The sequence below is a fragment of the Carica papaya genome, chromosome 4 (assembly GCF_054855325.1).
Source record: "Carica papaya isolate Zhongbai chromosome 4, ASM5485532v1, whole genome shotgun sequence".
Taxonomy (NCBI): domain Eukaryota; kingdom Viridiplantae; phylum Streptophyta; class Magnoliopsida; order Brassicales; family Caricaceae; genus Carica; species Carica papaya.
In genome coordinates this window covers 1,493,492-1,519,878 of record NC_142312.1, presented here as the reverse complement: position 1 = coordinate 1,519,878, position 26,387 = coordinate 1,493,492, and the positions used below count along the sequence as shown (strand labels likewise).

The following is a 26,387-nucleotide window of genomic DNA, read 5'->3' as shown; positions in this document are numbered from 1 at the left end:
TCGAGCTCCAACAAACAATAGGACAATCTCACACTCACTCGCTCTTTTGACAACGCATCTCTATAGTCGTATCACCCTGCATGTGAATCATACCATACCATACCATACCATACTATGAATACCCCATGTCATGTGTATCGATGCATGGGGTCCGTCCAGAAAAATTAGAAATTGAAATTAACACTAAAAGCATCGTGTTTGTTTTTGCTCCCCATTTCAGAAACCAGCTCGCACATATTGCTAATTATAGATATTTGTCATGTCATCATGAACTTCAGCTATGGCAGCTAGACCGTAGATATCATGGTTATTATATGTTATTATAAAGTTAAAAGAATGCGAAATATATATATATATATTTCATACATTAAGTGATATATACACGTTAATAATAATACATTTTTTTTTTTAATAAATAACAAAGGCTTTTCTGAGAAGACCAGGGGGTAAGCCAGGAGCTGCCATTTAATTAACAAGAACGGAAAGAAATAAAATGGCGGAAACCCTAAAATGGTGAAAACCCAGAAGGCAAACCAAGTAGGACGTTTCCCATTTTCAATCTTTTTCCTACTGGTAAAAACAACAAAAATGAAACTAACCCCACAGAGTCTCGGTAATTGAAAAGCACTTGTCTAAGTCTCTGTGCCCTAGGCTATAGCTATGGCACTGTTTTACACCACACACACACACACACACATGTTTCCATGCTTATGTGTAAAATCCAGTTGGGTGTCTCTTTCAAACTGTCCTTCCCACCCATAAACACTCTCATTAAAAACACACTGACTCTTCCTCTGCCATTTTTGATGCCATGGACTCAGAGCTTGTGTTTTGCAGTTGCAGAGCAGATGCTTATAGCCAGTACTACTGTTATAAAAACTGTGCGCTATATAAAAAACAAATAGCAGAAGCGTGAAGCAGAAGCAGCCAGCAGTACACTACTTAAAAACGTATGATGAAGACAAAGTTTTTAGTGAGAAAAAAATAAAATAAAAACACCCAGTTTCCACTTTCCCCTTACCACCAATCCTACTGTACAGAAATTGCCTTGATAAGCATTTGATTTTAACATCTTAAAGTTAGAGCAAATCCCAATACGTCTTCCCCCTTCAGAAAAAGAAAAAGAAAAAGAAAAACACCCAAGTAGAAAGAAACTAGCACAATTTATGGAATTTAGAGGCACCGGGTGATTCCCCAACAAAAAAGGTTCAGATGCTGAGGAGATCAGGCGGGGGTGACTGCGGTGGTGGTGGGTGCTGATGGTCTTTCGGGTCTTTTGCTTTTGCATTTGGCGACTCAGAGATTGCGTTGGTCAGTGACGGCAGCGGTAGTGGCAGGGATGAGTCTACGACTGTTGGGTCTCCTTGCTTTGAGCCGGGTGATTTGGGAAGCTCTGTCAAGATTTGAACTACTTCTCGCATTGTTGGGCGCTCGACAGCCTGTTCTTCAACGCAGAGCATTGCTACGTAGAATACATGCATTACTTCATGGAGTGGAACTGTGGGGAGTCTTGGATCGAGCACTTTGAGGACTCCTTCCTTGTTGGAATCTGTCATTTTGCGTACCCATTGAACAATATCTACGCCATCACCGAATTCTCCCACTGGTTTTCGCCCAGTGATGAGCTCTAACAGGACTACACCGAAGCTATACACATCGCTCTTCTCGTCAACCTTCAGAGTGTAGGCATACTCTGCAACAAATTATGTTCTTATTGTCAACAACCAGAAAGTGGGAAATATGGAGTTCAAATTAGGCCGCCCTAAGTTGTGTTAGATAAAAATTAGGTAAAAAACAAGCAAAAGAACTTGTCTTGAACAAGACAATTGCATCATCAAATTTTGAATCTTAGGTTAATCTTCCATAGTCGTGGATGAGGCTGTATTTATGGATTGCCAGATTGGACAAAAATTTGAAAGTGGGTTAAGTCAAAAGCATCATTAGAGTAAATGTACTTCCAAAGCTGCCTTCCAACTTTTACTCTCAGAGCCAAAAAACTTTAGATGCTGATTGAAATTAAAGGCTCAACAGCTTCTTCCACTGAACACATGGTCTTCATACCAGCAAGAAAACCGACATAAGCAGAGAGGACATTTTGGGTGTCCATCGATAACAAGACCTCAACAAAAAAACATCATTAGGGTAAACAATTCAACCAAGTAACAAGTTGTTTGGCATAATATGGACTGGTAAGGATAATTCACAGAGAAATTTAAGTACGTTGACATATTCTTAAGGATTGAAAGATAGGATCATACCAGGAGCAATATATCCATAAGAACCAGCAATTGCAGACATGCACTCGGATGTTCCTGAATCTTGGAGGAATTTGGCAAGGCCAAAATCAGCAACATGAGCCTCATAGTTGGAATCGAGAAGGATGTTGTTGGATTTCACGTCCCTATGAACAATCAAGGGTGAGCAATCGTGGTGGAGGTAGCAGAGTCCCTTTGCTGCTTCCACAGCAATCTTGTATCTTGTATCCCAGTGCAAATGCCCGCCTTTCTTTCCGTGAAGAACCTCACCCAAGCTTCCATTAGGCATGTATTCATAGACCAAAAGATTGGTTTCGTGGTTTGAACAAAAGCCCAGAAGCCTAACAATATGCCTGTGCCTAATCCTCCCCAGAGTCTGAATCTCAGCATTGAATCCATGGTCATGAGAAGAACCTCGGGTCATCGCCGGCAACCTTTTGACGGCGACTTGATCCCCATTGGGCATAACACCTTTGTACACAATTCCAGCACCGCCTTTTCCAATGATGTTGTCTTCTTTCAAGCAATCCAAAACATCATCGCAGGTGAAGTCCAGACGCTGGAAGGCAGTGAGCTTCCATGCGCGAGACTCGCTTGCCTTCTTCAATGACCTTGCCTTGACTATCGCTGCAATAGCGAAAGCAATCGAGCAGACGAGCAATCCAATTACAAGCAAAAGCTTCAGAGAAGCGGAGAGTGGCCCTTTAACGTGCGGCTGGTGGGTTCCATTGCCAACCCCGTCTTTGCAAGGTCCCAAGTACGGGCCGCAAAGCTCCGGATTACCCAGAAACGAAGTGTAATTGAAGTAACTAAACTGACCAGTGCCAGGAACCAAACCGGAGAGGTTGTTGTAGCTAAAATCAACAGAGGTTAAGCTCTGCATAGAAGCTATGGATGAAGGAATGCTACCGACCAGATGGTTTCTTGAAAGATTCAGGTAATTCAGGATCCTCATGCTTACGACATCATTTGGGATAGCACCAGAAAGCTCATTTCGACTGAGATCAACAAAGGTTAGCAGCTTGCATTGGCTAATCTCGGGAGTAATTGGGCCTGAAAACTTGTTGTGGCTGAAATCCATCTTGGAAAGCTGCTGTAGTTTCCCAATCTCAGACGGGATTCGACCGGAGAACTTGTTCCCGTCGAGAAGAAGCTTCTGCATACCAGAGAAGTTGCCGATAGCAGAAGGTAACGAGCCAGAGAGATGATTGTTGGATAGACTAATCTGGCCAAGGTTCGCTGCTATTGTGTCGGTCACTGGAAACTCCCCAGAGAGCAAGTTATCTTGAAGCTCAACTTGAGTGAGCTTTGGCAACCCGAAAAGGCCTTTAGGAATAGACCCATTGAGAAAATTCTCACCCATCCGAATCCGACTCAGCGACTGGCATTTGCCGAGCGATTCCGGAATCGGCCCGAGCAAAAAGTTACTCAGGGTAATCAGAGTTTGCAACCGGTTACCATTACACATATCAGGAGGGAGAGTTCCGGTGAGTTTATTGGAAGAAAGATCCAGGAGCTGCAACTTCCCATTCTTCCCCAATCCTTGCGGAATGTTCCCAGTAAAGTTGTTCTCCCATAGCTGCAATACCTCCAACGCCGGCATATCGCCTATGAACTCCGGTATTGCTCCGTGAAGCTTGTTCCGGAAAAGATTCAAAAGCGTCAAGTTCTTGAGCTGAGAAAACGACTCCGGTATCTCACCAGAGAACATGTTGTTCGACAAATCTATTGATTTCAAGCTCGACAAGCTCCCCAGTTCCGGTGTCAACGGCCCCGAAAGAGAATTTACTTGCAGGAACAATGTGTCCAGCTTCTGCAGCCTTCCGATCTCGGCCGGTATCTCGCCCGACAACCCGCAGCTAGCGGCGTCAAAACGAACCAGTTCCGACAAATTCCCAATCTCTGGGGGCAAACCGTCGTCGAAAGTGTTAAAATAACCAATATACAGCTGTTGTAACTTCGTTAGATTGCCAATCTCGGCGGGAATTTTTCCGGCGAGTTCGTTGCCGGAGACGGCCAAATACTCTAAAAACGGCCAACTGCCGTACTCGAGAGGGATCCGGCCTTCGAAAAAGTTTCCGCCTAGATGCAAATGGCGCAGCTGAATCATGCGGGTGACGGATATTGGCAGGTCACCCGTCATATTGTTGTTGTACAGGTCGAGTACTCGGAGTTGGACGAGACTAGAGAGCTCGTCAGGGAAAGAGCCATTGAAGACGTTGTTAGAGAGGTTGAGCAATCGAAGACCCGAGATAACCGAGATCTCCGGGGGAATGGGCCCCGAAATCTGGTTGACGGCGACGGTTAAGTTCTGAAGGAAGCGTAGATGTGCTATGTCCGGTGAAAGAGTACCCGAGAGATTAAGCCCAGAGAGGTCCAGCGCCGTGACATGGCGCCGAGGGTCGCAAGTGACCCCTGGCCAGGTACAGTGACTGGTCGAAACATTCCATGACTCCAACGCCGACTGGGGATCGTCGGTGATGGCAGACTTCACGGAGAGTAGTGCCCGGTACTCCGGAATGATGCGTGCCCGAGCGAGTGAGTGCGAAATGTGGAGAAGAAGAAGCAGAAGAAGAAAAAGTCTCATTTTCCCCCTATGTTTTCGTTGTAACTTTTCACTGTTTGAAGTTTTCTTCTGTGTTCTTCGGTGTTTTGTTTACAGAGAAAGAGGGGAAGGAGGCGGAGAAGAGAGCAGAGAGGTTAGAGGCAGAGAGTGAGAGAGAGAGAATTGGATGAGGATGGTGTAATTTTATTACGAGACCTTTTTTATCTTCACTTTTTTTTTTTTTTTTTTAAATGAAAATAATAAATTTTGAAATGGAGGGAGATGAAAAAATTAAAAAAAATAAATTAACATAAAATGAAAAAAAAAATATATATATATACTTTTTATTATAAAAAATAATAATAAACTACTAAAATTCAAATTTAAAGTTTTTTTATTTAAAAATTTAAAGTAATATTAAAAGGCACAAAAGATATTGTATTTTTTAATAGATAAATTAAGATTTTGTGTGTAATTATGGAATATTTAAGATTATAGTATTAATTAATCACTTTTTAATAATTTCAAACTCCATATTCATCATATATGTACATTTACGTGTATTTATTGAAATATCATTTTCATATGCATTCCCAAATTAAAAGTATAAATCGACCAATTAAAAATATTGCGGGTCGTAATATGTCAATCAATTAATAATTAAATATTAATTGAAAAGTATGTTTAATAGTTTGTTTTTTTACATAATCAGAAAATAATTTATTTCAACAAGTCATAATTAGTTGTGAAAAAAAAAAGAGATTAATCAAAAAAATTTATGTATTTATTAATATTAATATATACATTTATATAAAAAATTACAATTTAATTCAGATATATATCTAATTAATATAATTATAAATTATAAGTGGTGTTTATATATATATTTTTGTAAAAGTATATTGTAATGAGTATATATATATATATGAAGGAGAGATGGTGTTATATTTTGGGGGTCACTCTTGTATTTTGGTAAAAATAAAGTGGTGTCTTCGCAATTGCAAAAAGTTTCAAAATTGGACTCCTAAGTTTTACTCTATTTTATTGTATTCCCAAAAAGTTAATGTTCTTTAAAATAGACCGATACAAAATATCCCAACTTTAATCTTTTAGACACCAACCCCAAGTCAAATTTCATTAAAAACTTTTGCCTTCTTTGAAAATACATAACTTTTCAGGGACTATATTTATATAATAAAAAAATATTAATTTTGAAAATTCAGAAACTTTCCCAATAAAAGATCTTCAAAATAAAACTAAACAAGCATTTTTTTTCAAAAAATATATTAAATTACAGTTTTACCCTTCTTAATTCTATCTAATTACGGTTCAATTTATAAATTTACTGAGCTCATAAATTTATAAAATAGGAAAACATTATGAAATATATAAAATTGGGTAATTCAAAAAAATAAGTATTTTTTTAAAAAAAATTTTTGGCATTTTTATAGGGATATATATTAAATGTAGATAATAAAATTTGATTTTTTTTTTTATATAATTCTAAAATTCTTAGACAATTAATGACTCAATCTCATTTTTCTATATTTCTCTCGAAGTCAAACATCAACAATTTGGTCAAAATTTTATTATTATTATTTTATTTCCCTCCACATGTTACTGTATAAAATTAAGAATAATATCTAACCAAATCCTGTATTTTTTTTTAAAGACAATATATAAATTATAATACCATCGTAAAAAAAAGAAAATAAAAATGATTATATAAAAAATTAATTAATAAAGTTTATATAATTATAATACTAATATAATTTAATAATTTATAATTAATTTTAACAAATTTTAATTAAAAAATATTGAAAATAGAGAAGTGCAATGGAATATTAGCTCCTGTGAAATTGCAAAATTTACATCTCAAAATCAAAAAATATTTATTTTATTTTATTTAAATAATAAATAATTTATATTTTAAAAACACATTTACTGTTTTTTATTTTTATTTATTTAAATAATAAATGAAGTGCCGGTCCCTTCCGAATAATGCATGAGCGGCGTTGGATTCCCAAAAGGACAAACCAAATTATGATTTATAAAATCTTTTTCCAATTATCATCCATTAAAATTCGAAATTAAATTAAATTAAATGATTTATACCACTTTTTTTTTAAAAAATAAAAAATAAAAATTCAGACATGTTTTAATAAAATTTAAATTATTATTTTTTTAAAAAAATTTGACACTTAAATTTTCTTATGAATAAAACTCTTTACAGTAATTTTGAAGCCTACTGATTTTCACATGTAAAAATTGTTTTGTACCACATAACAAAATTATATATTTTAGAAGAAATAAAAAATGAAGAATGCGGATACGGTGGTGGTTGTGGCTTGTTGGGTTGGATTCCACGGTCAAATGGACTCTGGTAGACAGGTAAAAAAGGTAATCATCTGGTACAAGTACAAGCACTGAGAAAATGCTGAGCGAATAAAATCCGATGGTCTTCAAATTAAGTTGATTAATCATAATCATTAATCAAGTGGGTGACACATTCTCTTCATCGAAAAAACTTGGACCCACTGATCCACAATTAGGGGCCTACAGAAGCGGATGATGATTTGTGGTACGGTGGGTCCCAGTTGATGGACCCCACAGCGTTGTGGTCAGTCGGTGTGAGCTTATATATTCTTTAGCTGCTTAGTGCTTTAGACAGAAAGATGAGAGGAGAATAAATCATTGAACAAAATTTCTCCATGTTTCGGGCATTTTGAAAAATTATTTTCTCTTTTTTCCAGGTGCATTGATGGAATCCGAACATAATAATTAATTATCAGTTTTAATTAAAATATAATCATACTTATAATTCCGTTATTTAATTTTACTTTAGGTAATATTTTAATTAATTAATTAATTATTGTTATCCACATAGGATTCACATTAATTAGTACATAATTAAAATAACATTTTGCACGTTAATGATCCTGTTGACTTTTTTTGTTACAATTTTTTATTTTGTAAATAATAATAATTATACAAATAAATAATATTATTAAAGAAAAAAAAAGGAGCATGAAAAAAAAAAAAAAAAAGAAAAGAGCCGAGAAAATGATTTATAATTATTGAAGAGTAATAATTTTGCTGGTAGGGTGAAATAAAGCTGGTCAACTATTGTTGACTGACAAGGAGAGAGACTCGAGAATTTGTGTTTTCAATTCACACAAACTCCGGTCTCTCTGTTATATTTTATTAAATTTCTTAAATTTAATTATCACCCATTAAAAGAAATTAATCAGATCATAATTACTTTATAATCCTTCATCGTGATTGGTAATCTAAAACACGAAACTCCATATGCGGCAAAATGACGAAAAAGCCCTTCGACGCCAAAGAATGCGACGGGATGATGTTGGGAGAGATGCCGTTATAACATAAAATGGCTTATGCACGTACATCCTTCTTTATCCAGAAAAAGACAGATTCACACCTTAAAATGACTTAAATACCCCTCCACTAAGAGGAGAAGAGAGCTCAGAGGATGGTGGGCCGGGAGGGTCATTTTGGTAAAATTGCATTAATTTTTTTGGTCGAGCTCTCTGTGGCCTGGGTTTTGGCCGGTTCATAGGTATAGACGTTGTTCAATTCAAAGCTAATGATTTGAGCATGCAGAGTTCGTAGTAAATCTGGAATTTGGTATTTACTTAAATTTAATTAATAGACAAATACTTGACATGTGTGTGTATACATATATATATATATATATATATATATACACGCACACACACATACAGTCAGAAAAAAATTAAACGAGAGGGTAATTTTATGATCATGATGAGGGTTCAGATTTTAATGGGTGTTTGTAAGTGTATAAGATAAAGTAACTGAAAAAGATTAATTAACTACTTAATTAAGTTCAAAAAAAGAAGATTTTAAGTAATTAAGTAATTGGGAAAATGAAATTTAAGGGTCATTATTAGTCTTCATCGGGAGTGTTGAGTGAAAGATTGAGGAATTGATGAAGATAGATTCGGACTATTCGGTGGTTACATATATGTGTATATATATATAAGTGTTGTTATATATATATATATATGTGTGTGTAAGTGGGAAGAATGTTAAAAGAAGAAAAACAAAGGGCATTGGAGATTAGGAAATCCCTGAGCTCGAAGCTCTTAGCAACCCAGAAAACACGTTGCCCCGGTTACTATTTTTATGTCCTAATACTCTCGGGGGCTGTTGCCTTTTGTCCCCTTTACATTGGGGCGCTCTTCTTTCAGTCTCACATATACATACATACATACATATATATGTATATACAAACTTTTACTATAAGTTAAAGCTGCTTTTTATTTTTTATTTTTACTATAAGTTACAGCTGTTTTTTTTTTTTTTTACTATAATTAAAGCTGTTTTTTTTTTTTTTTTTAACCATTAGTTAAAGCTGCTTTTAAGGGACTAATACATTAACTTTATTATTATATTATATTGCACTATTTAATTATATTTTATTACAATTCATCAGTACTATTTATTTTTATTTTAATTATATAGATTTTAAAAAAATTATAGTATTGAATAAGATTTAAAACACTAGTGGATATAATTGATTTAGTGAAATACTGTAAACATGTTTTTGATTCATTAATTAAAATACATATTTAAATAAACTTTTTGTATATTGAAATTAATTTTAATATAATTAAAATATTAATATGTGTCAACATATCATTTATTTCAAGTTCGAGAATTCGCAAAAAAAAAAAAAATTATAGTTTCACTTTGAAAAAATTAAATAATATTTATTTACTAATAAATTTAATATTACTTTTTAAAAAATATATATTATGTTAAATAAAAACCTGAATTTTCCATGGTCGATAGTGAATTAAAAGCTTGTTAATTACCTACTTAAGTACATCATATTAAGAGATTAATTTAACAGTAAATAATTGTTTATAAATTATTTTAAAGTGCTAATTATCATTATTTGTCTGTTAATTACTCGATTGATAAATTAAGAAAAATTAAATAAATTGATTATTTAGTACTCGTCTAGCATTATGCGACATTGAAGCAATCCGTCAATTATCATGCGTTGTATCTTTAAGATATTTTTTGTGAGGGTAAAAATGTCGTTATATTATTTTTGAAAATGGTGGGTTTTGTAATTAAAAAAAAACAAAAAGTTAGATTTGGCTTTTGAGTTGGGATTTATCTAATTTTCACTAAGTTGCTGTAACTAAATAAGCATTTTGCTAATAAGCTAGCTGGCAAAAGCCAAGATTAGCTTTTGGCTTTTAGCTCCTTAGAAGGGTTAAAAAGCAAAGCAAACGTTTAAAAATTTATTGGAGTACTGCACTATCAATAAATTATAATTAATACAAAATTTAAATTTTCATAACAATATAGAGAGAGACGATTAATAATAATCTAAAATATTATGCGATACGAATCAAAATTTTATAAATTAATATTTTAAATATCAAATTAAAAATTTATTTCTCGTTAAAAGTACCAATCACAAATCGTATAATTACATATTCTCGTTGCCATAACTAAGGGTATTGTTCTATACAAAAGGGCATGGTACTTAAACCCTCAAGACTTAAGACAAATTCTCCACTAAAAATGGAGTTTTAAGCAGAATTTTGCCCTAATAACATGCCAAAAGAACAATGAATAAGTGACCTAAGAAGGTAGGACTAATGGGACAGAGATGGGTAGTGGTGGTCCATAACATACTGGAATTAAGAAGTGCGATTAAGTAATTAACTGGGGATTAAGTAATGGGTTTTGATCTAGCAGCTATTTACTTTCTAATTTACATTAAAGGTTTAAGTTTTAATTCGTGATTATTAAGAATTTAATATTATATGGTTTTGTAATTAAAAAAAGGTGGGAGGGAGCAGCCTGATTAGGGGGACCAAAAACTTCACTATTTTTTTTTCCCTCTCGGGCCGACTGACTGTGGGCTTGGCTCACGGTTCAATGAAAACACTTGGGTCCTACTACTACCAAACCTGCTTTAAATAATTACAAGCGCACCTCTGTTAGGATAAAAAAAAAAAAAAAGTTACTTTTTTACTTTTTTTTTATATACATTTTATAAAATTAAATTTTACACTGAAAGAAGAAATAATGAGAAAGTAAAATAAAATAAAATAAAATATTAATTTTTATGTTTTTTTAAATTTTATTTTTTTAGTTATTCATAAATTTATGAATTTTGTATACTTCCATGAATAAAATGTATATGTATATATAAATTTAAAAAAGAATCTTATACCAAATAAAGTCTTAATTTAACTCGGGAGAAAGTTGATACGAGAATATATCTATGTGAATTTCCAAACTTTTGAGTTCAAACCAAGATTGGAAGGTTATTAAATTGAGTAATTTGCATCTTATTTATTATAAAATTGATGGAAATACAATGGGTATTTTTTTTTTAAAAAAAATAAATGAAATAAATTCATAAAACTATACGTACAATGGATTTGCATGTATAAAACACTGTTTGGGTAAAACACAAAAGTTAAAAAAAGATTAAGCAAGAATACAAATTCGCATATATAAAAACTCTCTTGGATTTTTATGAACTTGGATTTACAGGAAGTTGACAAAGAAAAAGACAATTATGTAAATTGATTTTAATAAATTAATTAATTAATTAATTTTTTTTTGTTTTTGCAGTAGCTAGTAGCTAGCTCAAGTCTCGTCATTTTCAGCTTATCAGATCTTACCCAATATTTCCATATTGTCTTGGTCATGTGTGCTGTCACTGCTTTTCTGTTTCTCTATAATGGATTTGTCTTGCAAACACAGACTCAAATTATATATATATGTATGTATATATATATATATATATATATATGCTTTTCGCAAAGTCACTTTACAATATCTTTTTACTGGGTGCGTAGTCAAATCATATAATTTAGTTTTACTTGAATCCAGTACTTTTCAATATCCATCTTTTCAGTTTTAAGTTTTGATGGGTTTTTTCTTTCATCATGTTTATTTCATTTTCTTTTTGAAAAAGAATCATAATGTTCTAACAGATCTGCAGGAGGTAATATACCGATTTGCAGGGTGGTAAGTATGTTTGATGCAATGATAACAATGGCAGTGTCAGAAAGATTGGACTGAACCGGCAAATGCATGGTTTCTCATTATTTACCATTAATCTTCACTTCTAGTTGCTTTGAACTCACTAGAATCATAAATTTTGATGACAATTCTCTGTTGATACAACAAAACAAATACATAGATACTCGTGTATATATATATATATATATAGTTTTTGTGAATACCCAGAAGTAGATTAGGAATAAAATTAGGTGAAATTTGTATCAAAATATAAAAAGAAGATTAGGAATGTTGTTGTGTCTGAGAAGCAGCAAGAAAGATTGCTCCAGCTCCAGAGCCACCATGAGAATGTTGAATAAGGACATTGTCAGAGAGTTGATTTCCAAGCATTTCCCAGACACTGCTATGGAGATAATTTCTGAAGAGTCTGTAGTGTTCGTAAAGTCCACCTTCCACCATTACCACACTTCTCTTGCTTTCTATTCTTCCAAGCTTCTTCAACATCCCTACGATCCCTGCTCCAGCTAATCGTGCTCCTCTCTCCGCCACGATGTCACACACCTCCGCCACCACTTCTCTCACCATCACGCTCGAATTTTTAATCTATACGAATATACATCAATCAATTAATTATTCATATAATCTACTTCCATTTTCTTATAATTAAGCAATTATTACTAAATTTATCATTTATACATAAACAAAGAATCGAAACATATTTTATAAACAATGTTTACTTACCCCAAAAATTTCTCTCAATTTTACATCAAGTATTTCTCGATCCTCTGACGTATCTTGATGCATGGCAGCCATGTCGGGTGACCTAAATAGAAGAGATATATCAGTTTGTAGAACCATTATTGTTTTGAAGAAAAATAACAATCATAATTAGGACTCTAATATATAACACTAGCATCATGTTGAATAATCTGTAAAAAAGAATATATGTGTGTGTGTATATATATATATATAAAAGAACTTAATAGTGTTCATGTATTAACAGCAATATATGCCTCGTAATTTGAGTGATCCGGATTTGAACTTTGCATATATACCTTAATATGTATGGGATCCTGAGTTTTGGAGGCACACTTTCACCAAATAAGGCTGACTCCACAGCCATCTTTAACAAGACTCTTCTTACAATTTCTCCCAAAAATGTTCCTGAGATAAGCTTTTCAAAAATCTGGAACAAAGAAATTTTAGTCTGAAATTCAAAAAACATATACAAAATTCCCAACAGATATCTAATCAAAATCCATGAATTTTTGTACCCGATTTCCCGGATTCGAGCTTTCAGCATCCAAACTAGCATCAAACTCAGTAATAGGAAGATGACATGAATTGAAGCTTCCCCATTCTGTACTGATAGCCTATGAATACATCGTATAACAACATGTCTATGATGCTCTCCTTAAACTATGTTTAGAACAAATAAAAAAATGATATGAAATCGTTTTATAAAAAGAGAGTGTAGATAGAAAAGAAGAGACAAAAGAACAACATCACATGAACTTTAATCTGGAACTGGAAAGATACATTTAAGATTTCATCAAAACTAATGAAATTTGATATAATATTATTGTACTTGATACTTAGAATTCTAATATAGTCTTAAAATAAAAACACATATTTGTGATACTACAACTTACAATTTCGCCTGATTTTGCCGATGAACCATTCCATCTGGGAACTGCTTGAGCTTGTTCCATATAAGCAGCATTCGTACTCATTCCTAAAGTAACTGCAGCGATGCTATCTTTATCGTAATATCTACCTCCTGCTAAATCTCCCACAGTGTTATCAACCTAATCAAGATTTTGATTAGATTAACTGAGAAAGAAAATAATATTAATCTATTCACATATCTGAGGCTTGAAGATTCTAATATTTGTCTAAACCGTTACATTTTATTATGAATTCGTGTTCCCTTTCTACTGCAACAAGTATAAGCTGCTTACCAAACCATAAACTTTCATATGGACACCGTGTTTCTCCAGTGCTTGATTGATGTCATCTAACAGTTGTTTTCCGATCTGTTCAGAACATATAAAAAAATCAGTAAGCATATAACATTCAAATTGCCTATGAAATTAATGAAAATCTATCTGCACTTCATGCAATATAGAGAAAATGGATAAACAAACTCAACTGTATCATCAGCCGATAAACTCTTCCATTTAATAGCGGAACCAGAGGTGGAGGTAGATCCATTGGCCGGATATAACAAAGTTAAACCTAGTTTCTTATCTTCATTAGATGCTGTGTCCTTATTGCTATCCGGGTGCATTGATATAAATTTTGCTAATTCCTTAGCAATGCAATCAAATAAATCCTGAAAATTAACATTCAAATTGTTAAAGACAATACAAATTTAGTAATAAACTGAATGATTTTATATTAACTTAATTTTGCAGGAACCACATTGATTGTAACATTTAAAAGTTTTAGTTCACACCCTTTCTGGAATAGTTTTAAGAACAATCTCCAAATTAAGAGACATTTATAGAAAATTTTAAAAGATAGACGAGTTCTAAATAATAATTCATTTGTAAATTATTATTTTCAGCAACATAAAAGGAATTTGATTTAATTTGAGGATTGGGGAAGAGTGGTATGGAAAAAATTCTACCTGTGAAGAACCAAGCATTTCATGATCAGACAGAGAAACCTCCTCTCTACGCATCTCAGAAATAGGCTCATTGTTTCCTCCAAGTCTTGCACATATTATTAGAAAGTCATTTCCCCGTAAATTCAATCCATAGAATAATCCTTTTTCCTCCCTGTTACACCAACATGACGCATGATTTAGTTTTGAAGATCGCAATTCGTGTATCTGTATACGTGTATATATATATATATATTACCCGGTGGGGAGTGAAGAAACGTATGAAACAAGCATGTTGAGGGAGCTGGTAGTGGTATTCTCAGAAGAGAGAGAAGCCTGCATGTCCACCATCAATGCCGTCGCCACCTCCCAGAGCTTACTCACAGGTGTGGCGCATTCTCTTGCGAACTTCCTTAATATCCTCTCCGTTTTCTTCCACTGCCTCTCTTTCCTCCTCCTCCATTGTCTCGCCGCTGCTGCAGCCACGACCACCGCGGCCACAGCCGCCATCACCACCACCTCCTTCCTCATCTTTTCTTTTATCTCTCTCTTCAATATGATCTGCTTATAAAATCAAACTTCACTCGCTCGATCCTTTTGGCAGTGACTCTCGAGTGATCAAATCTCTGGTTCTTCTGTTTGTTTCTCGTGAAAATGGATCGAATAACTGAAACCCGTGAGTTGTGCGGAGAAGAACGAGTATCATGGGCGGGGGGGGGGGGGGGGAGGGAGAGTTTCGTAGGAGGAGAGAGATGTTCAAGTGAGTTCAAACACAGAAGATTAACTATAGTTACTATTTTTCTGACCGTTAGATATGCATAAGATTTAATCTAACGGTTACAGTATCAGTGCTTAAAATTAATATCCTAAGCTCTTGCCTACCCTAACATCATCACCCAAAAATATTACAACATGGGCCTAAAGTAAGAAGGGTTTCGGCCCTAATTTTTGAACTCATATTTGGTAAATGGGCTTGGGCTTAAAAACTAATGGCAAGAATTTGGACACCGAAACCCTGGCAAATAAATTTAAAGAAATAACTACTAAATAAATTATATGGGCTCTGTTTGAAATTAATTTTAAAAAATTTGTGAAATTTATTTGTAGATTTATATTTAATTCAAATATAAGATAATATAACAAAAATTAGAATATACAAAATTTACCTTGTAATGAATTTTATGTTAAATTGAAATAATGTATTTTAAATTTCATCAAACATGTTTTTTTTTTTTTTCAAATATAGCCTTAATTTTGATATATTTAACTATATGATTTACTTTTCAATTACTATGGTTTAATCTTCTGTGATTTTATATCAAAATGGTCATTTTCTGTGATAACATATGATACATGAACTTATATATATGAAAACAATAACATATATAAACAGTAAATTTAAGAGTGAACAAATTAAAACTCCTAAATGAAAATAAATAAATAAATAGCTTAACTTATTTTATATCTAATAACCCAAAAAGAAAAAAAAAATCAAATTTGGGAATTTTCAAAAAATAAATAATCATGTGTAAATATTGAAATAGTACCACACTAGATGCGTAAGAATGGAGACTAAATTTACTATATATATATATATATATATATATACATGTATATATAAAATACACGCACTGCTTGACTAGGTCAAATCTCAGGGCTGGAAAAATAGTTTTAACACAAGATACATGTTGTATAATAAACTATCAAAAGTCTAAAAAAGTCATAATCTTGGTGCTAATTGAGCTGATTAGTTTTGACTAATAAAATTATGTTACTAGTTGATTAATGCTAATACCAATTAATACAAGTGAGTTTTTTTTTTTTATTAATTAAAAAAAAAAGACTTCATAACATTTTTTGGTATGTTTGTACGAATATATATAATAGTCAAAGTTAGTATGGTTACATCAAATTTATTTATTTATATTTAAGTAAATTATATGAATTACATGTTTTTTAAATATTCTTGTATTTTTTTGGACTGTACTTTTGAAGAAAAGCAGAAAAAATTAAAAGAATTATATAAAAAATTCAATAATTTCTCGTAATATTCTAATTATCGTTATATCTGTAACATAAAAATTAATTAATAATACTTTACATACATGAATGAGAAATTATAAATATATCATGTGTGAAACATTTAAAAAATAAGACGAATAAACCCTACTTATATACCAAATATTTTCCTGAGAAACAAACAAAATTCTAAAAGTCTTTGTAGAAAGTCTTTTTAATCCTTTTTATGAGGATAATAAGTTGTTTCCCTTTTTTAGGAGGAAAACAAGAGAGAGTGGAAAAGGTTGAACGTTGAGTTTTGACAATATGTATACATACATACATATATGTTTGATATAAATTTCGTGTAGGACGTAAGAAAAAAAAGTTGATTGCATATCAACAACAGTCTAACTAGGTAATCGAGTAATGTGTTTTTGGAGTCTTGTATCGAAAAATTTGTTACAATTAGAAAAGTCGTAACATTATAAGATTAACTTAGTGAATGTCGTAATATTTTATATAGTGATTCAAATCATATATTAAAAAAAAAAATTATAAATATTTAGATGGCTACTGTACATAATATTAAAACATATATAATTAATATAAAAACTCAAATATCACACTACTAACTATTAAAAATATATACCAAAGATATAATAACTCACTAATTAAAATATTAAATTTTGTTAGAACAATTTTGAAAATCTTGATGGGTACTCCTTTATCCTGTTCTTTACTATCAAGCTGGCCATAATTATACCGGGTATATCACAAAACGCCGCACACATATATGTATACACATATATGAAAATGAAATTTCAACTTCAAGGTGTGAAAATCAAGAAGAATAATCAGAACCCAACTTCATCAATGGCTTCACACACAGACGCACGCACACATATATGTATACATTGTCGTCATCAATGGAAAAGTATTCAGCTGATCTTATAAACAAACCTTCAGAAAAAAGGGATCACCGACTACTATAATTATTCGGATCAAAGTCTATCAGCTCAAAAGTATTACAAACACAATATCTGTGTGTGTGTATACATATATACATATATACACGTAGACGAAGTTTATATATAACCATTTTTATAATATTATATGTATATATATATAGAGTATAGTAATTCATTCAATTGGTTTGTAGAGGTATTGGCCTGACTCTGACCCTTACATTGACTTTAATGGAAAATAATTTCTATTACTCGGAAATGAAAGTAAATACAATTAATACCACCTTCTACATTTATGAAATATTTTGGACGGTTGTGTATGACTTATGGGTCTGGCTGCTTCGTATATACTTCCATTAACAACCCATCTGAAGATCCTACGCTTATTTCCAGAATTAACTTTGATAAGTAATTATTTTTTAATGTATTTTTCATTCAAATATTATGTTATTATTAACATTCCATGTATTTAATTAGATTTTGTTGTTTAATTGTAATTTATTTTTATTTTGATAATATCTGTGTAACCTTTGTATTTGTTGTACAAGCTATTTTATGGTGCAATAAATCTATTCGGTATTATCCGTATAATTATAATATAAAATTTATGTATTTATAATTCCCACATGTGTATGGCCAGTGATGTGCCATAAACTGTCACATTCAGCCATCACATTTAGTTTACCTCCCACTTTAAATACATTATCTGCACATGCAAATGTTTAATTATATTATATTGTACATGATTATTTCAATTTCTTTTTTCAATATATTGCAGTCACATCTTAATATATTTTAACATTTTATAAATATAGTTTAATCACGTATTAATATTAATAAACAGATAATATTTTATGATTTAATCAATAAACCAACCAAACAAAATCAATTATTGGATTACTTAGCAGCAAAATACATTAGAATTTTTATACAAACCAAGGTGGGCCCCAGGAAAAAAAAAAGCATTCCTCCATGTAACCAAGGGGAAAAAAATTATTGAAGGAAACATAAAACGACATCGTTTACGCATAATATGAATGTATATGTTCCAACTCCCCGAACAACGTCAGAACCTCTCAAAAACCCTAGAAGGAATCGGCTGCGTGGTTTCTAATTTCAACACGTGCGTATTTAGAACGTGGTCAACAGGTCAACCACGCAAACAAAGGAAACCAAAAAAAGAAGGGGGAAAAAAAAAAAAAAAACTAATCTCGCAGCGACAAGAGGCTCAGGCTTTGTTTCTTCTTCTTCTTAGCAATTTTCCGGGAGAAGAACAAACAACCTTGAAACAAGAAAAAAAAGCCCGACTGAGAAAACACGAGTCATAAAGATTTTATTCCTAGGTATTCTTCATCAGACAAATCTTCACGATAGATTGCTCTTTTGTGTCTCCTTTCTGATGATATATATTTATATACACACGTGTATATATCATATGGGTGGCAGCAAAGACAATCGGAGGCTTTTCGCAAGATCTTTCACTGTCATGGAGAATTCAGCCTCCATCTGCAAGAAAAAAGACATGATACATATATATATGTGAATAATCTTGACCAGTCATAAATAAAGATAAATTTTGTAAATGAGGTTAAATATCTTTTTATAGAATTCACTTTATATATATATATATATACACACACACTTGAATTTCTTTTTTTCGAAACGATTCGCATAATATGGTATTAAAATTTTATGAATACAATTCTTAAAATTGAATTAGCTCTTGTTAATATTAAAATAAAAGGAAGGAAATGAATAAAAATAAGCTAATAGTTACCCAATTTACCTTGGCAACAATGGTAATGTGAAGAGTAGAGTTTCCGAATGCAAAGACATTGCTATTAACCACACTGAGGTGGAGCTTTTCGATTTCAGCTAGTATATTTACCAAGTGCGCTTTGTTCTTTTCGCAATGGATTCTGATAAGAACATCTTTGTCGGAGACTCTTGCTTCGATCTCTGGCAATGGTTGGTTAGATTCGCTGTCAAAGTTCTCATCGCTCGAAGATGATTCATCGTCAATGCATATCTGGGATTTCTTCACAAAAATGGTTGACTCCATAGTTTTCTTGGCTGCTTGTTCCTCAAGTGTCTTCACTCGTTCTTGGAGTTGTTTCAGGTACTTTGTTGCATCACCAAGCACTGAGGCTTTATCCGTCTAGAAAATAGAAGACAAATATAATTATTTAGCTACTAAATGCATAATTTTTAAATAATGTTAAATAAATTTTCTCTGTGTTTGGAAAATACAAATGAATAGAAATGTTTTATTTCAATTAAAGTTCAATTATTTCAATATTATATGACATTTACATATCAATAACAATAAAATTAATCTCCACAAACACTAATTCATAGCATAACACAACCACGAACGGTTTTAAATGAAGAATAAGTTATTATTTTGAATTGAAGTAGAAGTGTATATATGTCCAATCACTATAAATTAGAACCTTTTTTGCCACCCTTGGAAAGATACAGTTAACATATATTTAGCCTGAGCAAGGTCAGTGTTTGGTTAATAAGAAAGGAAAAGGAAAAAAAAAAAAGAAATTGAAGTTAATTTGTACCTTCTTGAGGCCAGGGAGGAGAGTTGAAAGAGCTATAAAACGCTGGCTAAGCTTTTCTCTTCGTTTTCTTTCTGCCATAACATGATCTTGAGCATGCAGGGGACTCCTAGTCCCCAAGCCAACTCTCTTCCCAGCTCCCTGCGCATTTTTTGTTGAAAGGAATTGCTCCTCAAGGCACCCATTTGCTCTGATAGAAGAAAAGCTCACGTTCATGTTGCCATTGCTGTCCCCGGCCAGTTCAGTTTTAGGTTTCACGCCGCGGTGATCCATGCCGTGCTGAGAAATGGCCGCCAGAGACGAGTTGGAGTTCTCGAAAGAGATGATCTGTGAACAGGAAGAAGAAGAAGCCTTGGGGACGATGATGTTGTTTTGCTGATACTCAGTAGTGGTAGTGAAAGAGTTCCAGCTGTTGGTTTTGAGCTGCTTTGCTGGCCTCTGGTCGACGACTACACCGCCAGCGCCGGTTTGGTAAGTTTCAAGAGGGGAAGCATTATTGTCACTCATGTTTTGGTTGTAAGATGAGTAGCTCTCCGATGAGAAAGATTGAAAGTTGAGTTCGTCGAGTGAGTACTCAGCTGGGTTTATTTGGTATTCGAAGAAATTACCAGTAGAATCCTCCATGAATCCCTGCAAAAAGAAAAAAACATACAATTAAATACCATATTACTAGCTAAGTACCATAACGGTATATACTTACTTAACCTGTGTTATATTGGTAAATCGCATCAGTCTTACCGTTTCAGATACCCATTTAGCTTGTAAGATTTCCATTGCCAATCAAGCTTTTATCTACAATATCTATAATCTTAAGATGGCCCTGCGAAAAAAAAAAAAAAAAAAGCTTCAAAATCTCAGCTTTCTTTACTGAAAATCGCAGAGAAGTGAAATCCCATGTGAAATTTTTTTATATTATATTATAAAGAGGAACAAATTTCCTTGAAGAAAAAGAGAAAATGAATCTGGGTAGACGAAAGCAAAGAGTCAAGATCTACACAAACAAGCCAAAGCTTAAAACTTTTTTGGGTTTAAAGCAAAAGAAAACATCCATTAAATGGTTTATAAACGAAAAATAAATGGAAAAAAAACGAATTTTATCAAGAAAATTTGGTGAGATAATAATGCTCGACCTTGAATTGACATAATTTCATAGGAAATAAAAAGATTTATTAGTGATGTTCAATAATTAGAGATAAATTTTACCTTCAAAATCGCAGAGACCAAACACGACTTAAATCGCGAAGAAACTTTTAAACAAGAAAGAAGAAAGGTGTCTCCTTTCCCCACAGATTCCGCCAGGAAGAAGATAGTCTTTCCGTGCTTTTATATTCAAAACACTGTCGTATTCTACGCGCTTGACGCCGTAATTTAGCACGTGTGAATATGTATTCCCATTACCCAGTATATCCCCCATTTCTTTCTTGGCGTTCTCACTCTCTTCGTTAGTGGGCCCCATTCTTATTTGTCATCCAACTAGATATTGCCATTCAGCTCTCGGATTAGGGAGACCCCATGTTACGCGGAGGGCCTATATAAAAAATATTTTGATCATTCAAAAAACATTAGTAAATTTTTTATTAATATACATATATATATATATATACACACAAGAATATAACTGTATTTTCTGTAATTACAAAAAGAATATAATTTAATTAAAATTGATTATTCAAAAGAAAAACTAATATTGATAATTTAAATTTACATTCAATTTAAAATTTTAATGACAATTTTTATTAAAGATAGTAATAAGTTTTGTACTAAAAAATTTAAATAAAATTGAAACAAACCATTTCAAATTTCATGTAAATTTTTTAAAATAGAAAAAGTTGTATTAAATTTTTAATCTGTTGTGTTTATTTCAATTAAAGAAATCTAACATCTATCATATGTTCGTTTTACCTAAATACGTAATAAACTTACTGAAATTTAATAAAACTTGATCGTTGCAATTTTAATCAATACATTAGTACATTTAATAATATTTTTTATTGAATTAAAATATTATAAATCTGTCAATATCAACATATAATATATACATAAATTTTAATAAGTTTAAAATTCGTAATTTTTAAATAAGATACGAGAGTTTTAACAATCCAACAACAACGTGTTGGTATATTCATGTAAATTAATAATTGTTAATTATATCATTATATGGATAATACTATTTGATTTAATAAAAATGTAAAAGTCTAGAATCTTAAAGAAAATAAATTTATAATTTAATTGCGGAAGCGAATAATAGAGTTACGGTTTAAATTTTTTACACAATAATTTAGAATGTCTAGTAGGGTTAAGAGAATGTCTCTTCTACAAGTCAAACGGTAATTAAAAAAAAAAGTGAACAAATAAGCATCATAAGACAACATTCACTGGTACTTGAAGGGAGTCCACGTGGTGAACTACTCACAATCCTCTTATTGATCAGGATCTGAATCCTCATCTTCTTGATATGAAATAGTTAATGAAAGGGTAAGCAACACTAACTCAGTAAAAATATACACTAATCACAAATACGAAAAACTAAAGATTAGTAAAAATAAGAAAAATAACAAATGAACTCCTCATTTTAATTAAATACATTTAACATAAAAACGTTTGTTTGATACATACTGTTACGAGTTTTCGAAAAATAACCTATGAAGACCCATATCCATACCATTTTTTATTTTCAAATATAAGAGAACAAGTGACGACAATTTTCCTTTCTTATTTGCTTACTGGTACCCCCGGGGTCCATAGAAATGTCTCCCTACGTGTGAACCTAATATCTAATTTTAACAGTTAATCGATCGTCCCCATACCGCGTCTAGTAATAGGCACCAAACATTCCATCACCTCAATATCCCGTCCAGTATGAGGGTAAATCATATCTCTCAAACCTTTCCGATATGAGATTTCTCAGTTCCGTCTGATTGAGGTGACGTTCACGGTAGGGTTCTCTATGTACCAGACCCGTCCGCCATTTTCTTGGGTACCTGGTAAGTCTTTCACATAAAAATTTTCGTCAAATAAAACAACCAACAAATAAATACTAATATTTTATATTATATTTACATATCAATTAGACGACATTTATGCAGACGATGTAACTTATCATAACAAGAGATCGAATAACTAAAAAACCAAATAGACCAGATAAATCGATAAGACCATTGAAACCATAAATTAAGAACATGTACAATGTGATAACAAACAAGTAGGACCGTATAAGAAAATAAATAGAAAATTAGAACAATTGTGAACTAACTAGTTCCGACTCCACTAGTGACCTGTAATTATCTTTTTTTTAGGATTTTTTAAATTTTTATAAAAAGACAAAATTATACAGGGATCCTTATATGGATTGGTGTTTTGAGACGTTGTACTATCTACTACGCCTCCTAACGGGTACCGAGTTTCTTGAATTTTTTTTACAGAATCTAAAACACTCGTCACATACTTAAAAATACCCTAAAAATCCAAAATCGATGCCCAAAACCTTTTTCAGCCAATTTTGGGATTCCGGCACGGTAGTGTCGCCGTGCTCCGGAGTTGGCTCTGTCGCCACAGTGACAGTTAGCCTCGGCCTGACTGATTTTGATCGATTTTTATAAGTTTTTTTTATTTTACATGTATCCCCGCCGAAAAATACATTAGAGGGCCTCGATTGGCCGAAAAATCACAAAAACTGAACTTACCGACTGGGGGGGAGGAGGGCCTCCGGGTATGGTGATTCCACCGATCCTCCTTCGCGGCTGAGATTCCTTCTTCGGCTAACATGCACAGAAAAATATGGTGAACACAATGATTATAAAATCACGTGAATTGGGAAGCGGAAAGGGGCTCATTGGAGGAATTTTAAATTTTGGCTGCGGCAGCTCCGTTGGGCTTTACTTGCAGTTTTTGACTCACGCGTTGTCTCTTTTGCTCCAATTTAGCCATAGGGATACTCAGAATCAAATTCCAATGGCGTAGGGGAAAATTTTACATTTTTTGACGATCGATGGTGGCTCCGGTGCTGCAGTAATTGGTGGTCAACTTCTTTTTCCGACACCTGGTTCTTCTTATCTGGCGTGGGCTGACGATTAAGTTTTGGATTCTCTTACGATGCAATGTATTTATACCCATCATGTGTCGATCTGGGCCGTTTATCGCGATTGATCTCGTCCGTCCGATCGTACCTAAGGAGGAAATGAATATGGATCGTTTATCGTGATTGATATCGTCCGTCTGATCGCGCCTAAAGAGGGAACAAATATGAGCCGTTCACGCGCACAGGATCGAACTTGGGCCATCAAATTACTGGGTACACAGATCACCCGCATGGTGTCGATGTCAGCATGTTTGACATGTGGTGTGCTTCGGTTCGTCGGAGCTACTAACTAGACCGTTCCACGTGGTCAATTTTTTTTTTTTGCATTTTGACCCCCTAGTTCTAATTTTTTTTTCAGAAACACCAATCGAACTCAAAATTTCACCTATTTTTTCAAAAATTATTTTCAATCTCGTCCCTAATTCATTTTTTTCTCAAACTTTCAATTAAATAAAAATAAAATAATTTAAATAATTATTTTGATAAAATAATTTAATAATAAAAAATTATCTCTGGCTGTTTTTTTAGGTCTGAGTATTACAACTCTCCCCCCTTAAGATAATTTGGTTCCTCAATTTAATCATTCTCTCACTCAGTCGAATAGTTGGGGGTACTGGGCCTTGAAGCTTGATTCCAATTCCCAAATGGCCTCTTATTGCGTATTGTTTTGCCATAGGACCTTGACAAAGGAAATGTTTTGGTTGCGAAATACTCTACTCTTCCGGTCTACAATGCCTACCGCTATCTCCTCATAGGATAGATCCTCTTGAAGTGGAAGGGGTTTATGGGACAAGATGTGTGAGGGGTCTGGGTTGTACTTACGTAGTATGGATACGTGGAACATGTTATGAACCTTAAATAGCTCTTGAGGTAGTACCAGTCTGTAGGTGGTCGTACTAATCTAAGCTAAGATCTTAAATGGCCCGATGAACAGGGGATTTAATTTTTTCCTATTGCCAAACCTGCTGATTCTCTTGAAATAAATGACCTTAAGAAACACTCGATCACTTTTTTTAAATTCTAAATCTCTAATCCGAGTGTCTACATAACCCTTCTACCTGCTCTAAGCTGTTTGGATGTTCTTCCTGATCTTAAATACCTTGATTGTAATCTCCTGCATAAGATTTAGGCCGAATAATTTTTTATCACTCACCTCTTTCCAACAGATCGATGACCTGCACGGGCGACCATACAATGCTTCATACGAAACCATGCCGATATTTGTCTGGTAGCTGTTATTATAGACGAACTCTATCAAAGGTAGATGATCATTCCAATGGTCCCCGAAGTCTAGAACACAAGTTTGGAGCATATCCTCTAGTGTGTAAATCGTCGTCTCTGATTATCTATTGGTTTGAGGGTAGAATGCGATACTAAGAGATAGTTTCATTCCTATGGCTTGCTGAAAAATTAGACCAAAATTAAGAAGTGAACTTGGGGTCTATATTGGATACTACTGTCACTGAAACTCCATGTAACCTAACTATCTCTCGGATATAGATTTTTGTTAGCTTGTCCAATGGATTGGTCATCTTGATAGCCAAGAAGTGAGAAGACTTGCTGAGTCGGTCAATAATTATCCAAATAACATCATGTCCTAAGTGTGCCCTAAGCAACCCTGTCACGAAATCCATTGTGATATGTTCTCCCTTCCACTTCAGAATTGATAATGGCTGAAGTAGCCCGTCTGCATATTGATGTTCTGCCTTCACCTGTTGACATACTATACACTTGGAAATAAAGTCAGCTACCTCTCTTTTCATCCTGCTCCACCAAAATCGGGGTCGCATACTTTGATACATTTTAATACTTTCGAGATGTATGACGAACTTTGAGATATGAGCCTCTATCATGATGTTCTTTTTCAGTTTATTGTCACCTGTAACACACACCCTGTTATGAAATCTGAGCAACCCATCGACAAAGACTCAAAATATTGAATTTACTCCCTATTGCATCCTTCCTGAGAGCTGCAATAGTGGAATTGGTGGATTGAACTTTCTTTATTTTTTGGATCAATTCAGGTTGAACAGTCAGGTGGGCTGAACATGGAACTCTCTTCAAATCCTGAAGTCGTATTTGTTGTGTGGCACCTATTACCCTGCATTCAGAAACTATTATGTGAGTTAACATACCTACATTTTTTCTGCTAAACACATCGGCTACCACATTGCCCTTGCACAAGCGATATAAAATGTTATAATTGTAGTCCTTGAGGAGCTCTATCTAACGCCTCTGACATATGTTGAGATCCTTCTGAGTGAATATGTGCTTCAAGCTCTTGTTGTCGGTATAAATCTTAAAAGTTTCTCCATACAAGCAGTAGC

At 33.3% G+C, this 26,387-nt stretch overlaps 3 protein-coding genes across 3 annotated transcripts; all 3 read right to left on the bottom strand.

The window, feature by feature from the left end:
• Positions 1-913: 913 nt before the first annotated feature.
• On the bottom strand, positions 914-4,978 carry LOC110809031 (Leucine-rich receptor-like protein kinase family protein). Its single transcript, XM_022034734.2, has 2 exons — positions 2,259-4,978; positions 914-1,693 (listed from the first exon to the last, which is right to left on the bottom strand). Exons 1-2 carry the CDS (start codon positions 4,840-4,842, stop codon positions 1,209-1,211), a joined length of 3,069 nt encoding a protein of 1,022 aa, XP_021890426.1. The 5' UTR covers positions 4,843-4,978; the 3' UTR covers positions 914-1,208.
• A 6,797-nt stretch (positions 4,979-11,775) lies between these two features.
• HKL3 (hexokinase-like 3) lies at positions 11,776-15,144 on the bottom strand. The gene is made up of 9 exons (XM_022034767.2): positions 14,709-15,144; positions 14,474-14,624; positions 13,994-14,176; positions 13,803-13,877; positions 13,494-13,649; positions 13,116-13,214; positions 12,897-13,027; positions 12,583-12,664; positions 11,776-12,444 (listed from the first exon to the last, which is right to left on the bottom strand). Exons 1-9 carry the CDS (start codon positions 14,978-14,980, stop codon positions 12,124-12,126), a joined length of 1,470 nt encoding a protein of 489 aa, XP_021890459.2. The 5' UTR covers positions 14,981-15,144; the 3' UTR covers positions 11,776-12,123.
• A 3,138-nt stretch (positions 15,145-18,282) lies between these two features.
• On the bottom strand, positions 18,283-21,343 carry LOC110824922 (transcription factor bHLH19-like). Its single transcript, XM_088217214.1, has 5 exons — positions 21,186-21,343; positions 20,721-20,802; positions 19,986-20,612; positions 19,202-19,573; positions 18,283-18,921 (listed from the first exon to the last, which is right to left on the bottom strand). The coding sequence occupies exons 2-5, from the start codon at positions 20,754-20,756 to the stop codon at positions 18,847-18,849; spliced, it is 1,110 nt and encodes a 369-aa protein (XP_088073340.1). The 5' UTR covers positions 20,757-20,802; positions 21,186-21,343; the 3' UTR covers positions 18,283-18,846.
• Between the last annotated feature and the right edge of the window lie 5,044 nt (positions 21,344-26,387).

Excerpts from the sequence above, each read along its gene's own strand:
- LOC110809031 (XM_022034734.2), bottom strand. The coding sequence starts at position 4,842 with ATGAGACTTTTTCTTCTTCTGCTTCTTCTTCTCCACATTTCGCACTCA. Across the intron at positions 1,694-2,258 it reads TTATGGATATATTGCTCCTG|AGTATGCCTACACTCTGAAG; the intron begins GTATGATCCTAT and ends AATTTGTTGCAG.
- HKL3 (XM_022034767.2), bottom strand. The coding sequence starts at position 14,980 with ATGAGGAAGGAGGTGGTGGTGATGGCGGCTGTGGCCGCGGTGGTCGTG. Across the intron at positions 14,625-14,708 it reads GTTTCTTCACTCCCCACCGG|GGAGGAAAAAGGATTATTCT; the intron begins GTAATATATATA and ends TTGGTGTAACAG. Across the intron at positions 13,215-13,493 it reads CGGCAAAATCAGGCGAAATT|GCTATCAGTACAGAATGGGG; the intron begins GTAAGTTGTAGT and ends ATGTATTCATAG.
- LOC110824922 (XM_088217214.1), bottom strand. The coding sequence starts at position 20,756 with ATGGAAATCTTACAAGCTAAATGGGTATCTGAAACG. Across the intron at positions 20,613-20,720 it reads CTAAATGGGTATCTGAAACG|GGATTCATGGAGGATTCTAC; the intron begins GTAAGACTGATG and ends TTCTTTTTGCAG. Across the intron at positions 18,922-19,201 it reads ACATTACCATTGTTGCCAAG|ATGGAGGCTGAATTCTCCAT; the intron begins GTAAATTGGGTA and ends TTTTTCTTGCAG.